Here is a 6,478-nt window from a genome sequence, read left to right on the forward strand (position 1 = left end):
AAAAAAGTAAGGAAAAAAGGTAACATGAGCAACACCATTAACCTTGTGTGTATGAGTCATCATTCGGTTTGCAAAATTCTGGGAACTTTCAATAAATTCCCTGTTTTTCCAGAACTCTTGGTTGGAGGATTTGAGATTTCCAGCTTATTCCTTCCTGATTCCGGGAATTCTCCAATCAGGATTTGGGGAAAACCAGAGATTTGATTGAAATAACAATCTCCCACACATGCAAACACACACGCACACTTGCATTAACACTCTCTGTACAGCCTCTTGGAACGAGGCAATCAAGAAACTATGGCATGAGCCGAACAACATGTACAAAAATAGAGATTGATACAAAAATAAGATATCCAAGAACAGGTTTAATAGAATGATGTGAGGTGTCTGCATTGATAGGGTTAGTTTAACCCAATATTTTCACCTGCTCATAGTTTGCACCCAACATCTTTATAAGGGGAATACAAGACCATTTAAAAAAATACCTTTATTGAGATGTTAACTTAGTTATCGTTCGCTTAAACTTTACTTTGTTCTTTATTTTATGTTTAATTACTTAAAAATTACAGGTGCAAACTTTGCACAGGTGAAAATTCTCACGCTCCCCCTTTCTCACGTCACACATCGAAACCTCTCCCAAATAAAACATTAGAAATGTCACAAAGAAGAAAATGGCAAAGGACAATTTCCACCTTGTGAAAAAACACATTTCCCATACACACTCTAAAAGATATCTCCGAAATACACTTTCAGGACCCGCTCTCTACTGGTAAAAACACCTACAGTACGCTCTGTTGACATAGTCTCCTTGTAAACTCCTTCTCTCTCTTACTTTCTTTTGCACTCTAACCCATCTCCCTTTCGTCATCCAATTATACTTTCTTGAGTTGGGAGATGTGAAACACACCAAGTCAAAGGTCCCAACCGTGTCCCTCTACTTCAATAACAATTCCACATTGTGTCCCTTTCTGGTCCAAAATACATTCATTTACACAGGTAACAACACTATCACCCTTAAAAGGCCCATGGTCCTTTGTCTAAAATGATCAGGCCTGGGTTTATTGACAAAATATAACAACCTATTTCTTCCTTTTAGACATGTAGGCACTTAAAGCAAAATATTCACATACATATTGCATTTTTCCCCCTTGATCAGCCAAATGGTGGGTATCGACAAGATAGATCTTTGGTTTGTAAACTATGTCCAGTTCTTCTTTTGCATTGTCTGCGGTCAGACTCTCACACTTCTTGTTTTCACTGGTCAGAGAAATGTCAACACTGTCTTATTAGCCAACCAATCAGGACATGTACACAACTTCCTGTATTCTCTGTGAACACTTTCTTTCACCGTACACTCATTGTGTGCCTATGTAAATGTATGCAATGTCTGGGGTGTGAGATGTTTAATAGTGTGTCTGTGTTTGTATACATGTATGAGTGTTAGGCAGTATACTGTGCATGTACATTCAAGCGTGAGTCTCAAATACAAGTCACTGCTTGCAAAAACATAACCACTATCACGGTGGTTATGTACATTATTTCACTGCATCAACACTGGTAGTATTTAGCCCTAAGCCAAATGTTCCTATACTTGTCACTCTGTGGGGGTGCTTGGTTGTTCAGCAAGGTGCCTGGCTTCTAGGCCTGGAAAATAGCCATGGACAAACTGGCCTCCTGGCTTCAACCTCAGCATCATCTTAGATCAGAATTCTTCTGGCTCGCCTCTTTTTACCCTCCTCTCCTCCACAGCTGGCTTTCTGCCCTGTATGAAAGCCTTCTCTCCCGGGTCTGAACACATCCAAGTGGCCACTTCTCTCCCATCCATCCTGCTCGAAACCAAAGCAAAACTACACTCATCTTTATCTCTCTATCAGAATACAGAGAGGAACCATGATCATGCTGTGATCTATCCATTCGTTAGGATGAGAATCCTGTCGTTCCATGAGTGACCGTGTGTATGTGTGTGTCCACGCACACTCAGTTGCAGGGCATCCATGCAGTGTACATGGGGTGGTGTGGAGGTGGATGGTGTGGAAGGGGATACTGTGACGGAGGGTGTTGCTGAGGTGGGTAATGCTGAGGTGGGTAATGCTGAGGTGGGTAATGCTGAGGTGGGTAATGCTGAGGTGGGTAATGCGGATAAACGTGCTGCACCTGGGCCACGTAGTAGTTGCTGAAGTTGCCGTCTGCGACGTAAGGGGCCGGCTGGTAGTAGCAGGTGACGTTGGCCGTGTTGGGGATAACGTTCTGCTCGGCAAGGACCCGAAGGGCCAGGGAGGAGATGAGGCCCAGTGTCTGTCTCCTCTCGTGGCCCATCAGGCACACTGTGCTCTCCCGCACTACTCCATGCAGAGTGGCCAGATAGTCGTATTTCCTGTCCTCGAGACCCACAAAGTGGTTCTGGAGGTAGGATTCCAGCTTCCTCCTCTGCTCGCCCACCTCTGGGAAGTCTATGAAGAACCTGGAGCACATGTAGCGCTGCAGAAGTTTCATTTCGGGTCCGGAAGCCGCACAGAAACCCCGGACCAGCAGATGGCAGTATTTCAGTAGACCACCACCGCGAATCTCCTCAGGGCTCCGCGTGCAGATGAGGCGTTTGCGTAGATGGTCGAGGGCGGCGGAGAAATCACCATAGACGCTCTCTCCCAGGATGGTGGGGTGGAAGGTGGCTGCCATGGGGTGCTCGGAGCACTCGTAGAAGAGGAGAAGGGAATCCAGGCGAATCTGGAAGGAGTCCACACTGAACTCAAACTGGCGACGCAGAGAGTCCACAAACTTTAACTCCACATTCTTGCCTCTGTTGTTGGAGAGGGAGATGAGGCTCCAGCGGTCTGAGTCATTACACACCTTCACCATCTTCTGCACATAGGCCTCCTGAAAACACAACAACAAAGTCATAAGAACACATATCTATGGTAAATTGTACTAATAAATGAAAGTTTAGATATAATTAATGGATTTAATGTATTTTTTATTTTATGAATTGGTTGGTTCAAGACCTGAAAGCTGATTGGCTGAAAACCATTGTAAATCAGACTATATACCTTGGGTATGACAAAACATTTATTTTTACTCTTCTAATTATATTGGTAAACAGTTTATAATAGCAATAAGGCACCTTGGGGATTGTTGGAAAAAGTCCAATATACCGCTGCTAAGGGCTGTATCCAGGCACTTAGCAGTGGTATATTGGCCAGACACCACAACCCCTCGGGCCTTATTGCTTAAGTATGGTATTAACAGCATATCTATTAGTGATGAGGGGGGGGGAAATCATTGATATAGTTACAAATCGGGATAATATTTTTGACAATATATCGTAGGGGGAGTGTGAGTGCTTCTCAAATGTATTGTTTTATGTATTCTCCACACTCCTGTCCCCACAATAACGTCCTCGGAGAATGCACTCAGAATATGAGAGTGTGGAGCACTGTAGTATGCATATTGAGAAACACCCTATATGTTGTGCATTGAACAGAGGTAATCTTCTCCCTTATTTGGTCTGCTGGACAGCTCTAGTGTCGGGTCATGCTTAAGTAGGTATCTGGGTAAATGAGCGGATCCCGTTCCAATTGGATTAGTTTGAATCCTCTTTGTAGTGGAAACCACCGTTTCTACTATCTGCAGCCTTATCACCATGCAGCTTAGAATCCAGGGCAGAAATCTGAATGCATCACAGGCATACTGCAAAAAATGTATGTTTTAATACGATGTGGATTGGCATAACTGTAATTTATAGGCTGCTGTAGCATGCATAACTTATTGCATGCAGTAAGCTCATTGAGGGGAAATTAAGATGTAAAACGAATGTACTGCATTCTCATACTGGAGTATAACATTCACTGGTTGCATTGTAAAGCCAGCCATGATACGTTCTGCCCCCGGAACAAGGCAGTTAACCCACTGTTCCTAGGCCGTCATTGAAAATAAGAATTTGTTCTTAATGAATTGCCTAGTTAAAAAAATGTAAAATAAAATACAAAAAATACGCAGCATTCAATGTTCATACAAACATTTGCGCAGCTAAACTGTTACGTAATACACTGTATTAACCAGCAGTATGAATCTGAAATGATCATGTCAAATGATAATAAAAGTTTAATTACCTTTAAGGTCACTGGTGTGATCTTCTCCTTGTTCACTCCCTCGGGTAAGAAGTCTAGTAGAGCGTCAAGAACTATATCCTTCACCGTCTGAAACTCTAGTTCGCCTTTCATGTCGGCACAGAATATCAGGTCCAGATCCTTCCATCCCAAACCGCTGTCCTCGTGGAGAACATGGCTGGCCGCGGAACCGTTCAGGCGGACCTCCCGGACATGTATGCGTTTCTCCTCCATGCGACACCGGACCACTTTGACGATGTCCCGCGGTTTAATCTCCAGGGTTGGGAAGTTCCAGCGGCCGTGGATGGGGATGGACCCAGCCAGGATGGCGTCCAGGCGCTGCACTTGTTCCCAGTTCAGCACGCTGAGGTCGCTGCTCTCCCCGTCGACCAAACAGCCCTCCACTGGAGTCGATCGTCTCGAGTCGACTTTCTCGCCCATACTGATAAAAGGTAGATATGAAAATGTAAACGACAAAATTGTTCACTCCCCCCGTCTCTTGCTTTGCTGTGAAATAAGGCAGCCGTGTTGCCGTAGGAGTCGCTTGCCAGAGTGCTTTGGCCACATCAACTGGCTGTATTTACCTTTATCGCCGTCCTTTAGATAACGTTGTTCATCATAACAAGCCGTGTCGTCTCCAATTTACGCACATCAGACGTAGTTCCACTTCTCAGTTGCTTGTAGTGAAGTCGGGGTATATGTTCAGCTCGTTGCGCTGCGTAAAGCTAGCTGTCCAATCTCTTCCCTTTCCCCAAGTTCACCGGGATATTATTCGATTGTTGGGCGGGTCTCAATGGCTTGTACAGCCATGGGCCTAGCTCACTGTCCCGTATTCGTTAGGTCACTGTGCGCTTTCTCTTCCGTCTGGGTCGCCATCGCCTAAAGTTGCGCCTGTCAATTAGCATTGATACAGAATAGCGTCTTTCACTTTCTTAACTTGTATCCCCACCCCTAACATAAATCACCTCTTCTGTTAGAATCAAAAACATTTCAGCACCTCCAAAAGTTTATTTTCCTCCCACTTTTATACGCAGCAGGTTTCGCGTCTTTTCGAATATCTCTGCCGCTCTTTTACGCATCAGATTTAACTTACGAAAGACGTATTCCTATACACCTCCACATACCATGACATAAAATGGTGTATTGCTTCTACTTGCGCGTTACATGTTTCCCGTGTTTCGCTTGATGGCAGTGCGTCGCACCACTGAGAGGTTCTGACGTCGAAAATGTTTTCCCCTGCGAAGGAACAGCGGGGATGGTTAGTTTGAGTGGCAGCTCGTTCCACCAATCGCTGTAATCGGTGCTTCAGGGTACATCGCTTGCAACGCGCAATTATTTTTTAAACATTTTGTTCACCTTTATTTAACCAGGTAGGCCAGTTGAGAAAAAGTGATCATTTACAACTGCGACCTGGCCAAGGTAAAGCAAAGCAGTGCGACAAAAACAACACAGAGTTACACAAACGTACAGTCAATAACACAATAGAAAAATATATTTACAGTGTGTGCAAATGTAGTAAGGGAATAAAGTTGTCCCATATGCTGATCTGAGGTCAGTTTCACCCACCCCATAGATTAACGTTATATTGGCAGAATGAACGCTGATTTTAGATCTGTCACAAGGCACATTCTACAAGAAGTCTTGCAAACTGCCAAAGGCTGTTTTTAAAGATGCAACACCCTTTGCACAGGGATTTTGATAAGCTTTTCAGTTATTTTACACCCTGAAGATTCACTACTAAAAGCCACATGCATGTGTTGTTTGACAAACTCCAATGTGTACGCGACATGGTAGCCTAGTGGTTAGAGCGTTGGACTAGTAAACGGAAGGTTGCAAGTTCCCCGAGCTGACAAGGTACAAATCTGTCGTTCTGCCCCTGAACAGGCAGTTAACCCACTGTTCCTAGGGCGTCATTGAAAATAAGAATTTTTTCTTAACTGACTTGCCTAGTAAAATAAAGGTAAAATAAAAATAAAATACCCTTCACATGTGTCACAGAGACTTTAATTATGTGTAATATTGTGTCAAATATGTAGATCATGTTGTTTACACAAATATTAATGTTAACTATCAGTCATATTAATCTCTTGATATAAACTGGGTTATGCACGATCCTTCCCTATATCGCCCTCTAGGGGTGGCAAAATCTCTCTAAGTGTAAGCGTCACATGTCAAATCTTTTAAAAGTCAGTATTCACAATTCCCAGTTTTACAGTACTTTTCACTCAGAATCCATCAGGTAGAGCTTCATTGGCATATCTGCGTCACTGTTGACTAGCCCATAAACCATCTTACTGCAGATTACCCTGTATGTACAGTAACACAGTTGCGCGCACACACACATATACATGCACGAATGTACATGTATGTACACA

General features: G+C 43.7%; 1 protein-coding gene across 2 annotated transcripts; it reads right to left on the reverse strand.

Moving 5' to 3' along the window:
* Positions 1–345: 345 nt before the first annotated feature.
* On the reverse strand, positions 346–5,447 carry LOC135505875 (terminal nucleotidyltransferase 5A-like). 2 transcript variants are annotated; one of them, XM_064925082.1, is made up of 3 exons: positions 4,688–5,447; positions 4,107–4,545; positions 346–2,874 (listed from the first exon to the last, which is right to left on the reverse strand). In XM_064925082.1, exons 2-3 carry the CDS (start codon positions 4,542–4,544, stop codon positions 1,978–1,980), a joined length of 1,335 nt encoding a protein of 444 aa, XP_064781154.1. In that variant the 5' UTR covers position 4,545; positions 4,688–5,447; the 3' UTR covers positions 346–1,977. The 2 variants fall into 2 exon arrangements, with proteins under 2 accessions (XP_064781154.1, XP_064781153.1); XM_064925081.1 differs by having other exon boundaries at positions 4,107–5,447.
* Positions 5,448–6,478: the final 1,031 nt, after the last annotated feature.

Source organism: Oncorhynchus masou, chromosome 19 (assembly GCF_036934945.1).
Source record: "Oncorhynchus masou masou isolate Uvic2021 chromosome 19, UVic_Omas_1.1, whole genome shotgun sequence".
In the NCBI taxonomy this organism is placed as follows: domain Eukaryota; kingdom Metazoa; phylum Chordata; class Actinopteri; order Salmoniformes; family Salmonidae; genus Oncorhynchus; species Oncorhynchus masou.

Excerpts from the sequence above, each read along its gene's own strand:
- LOC135505875 (XM_064925082.1), bottom strand. The coding sequence starts at position 4,544 with ATGGGCGAGAAAGTCGACTCGAGACGATCGACTCCAGTGGAGGGCTGT. Across the intron at positions 2,875-4,106 it reads TCACACCAGTGACCTTAAAG|GAGGCCTATGTGCAGAAGAT; the intron begins GTAATTAAACTT and ends TTGTGTTTTCAG.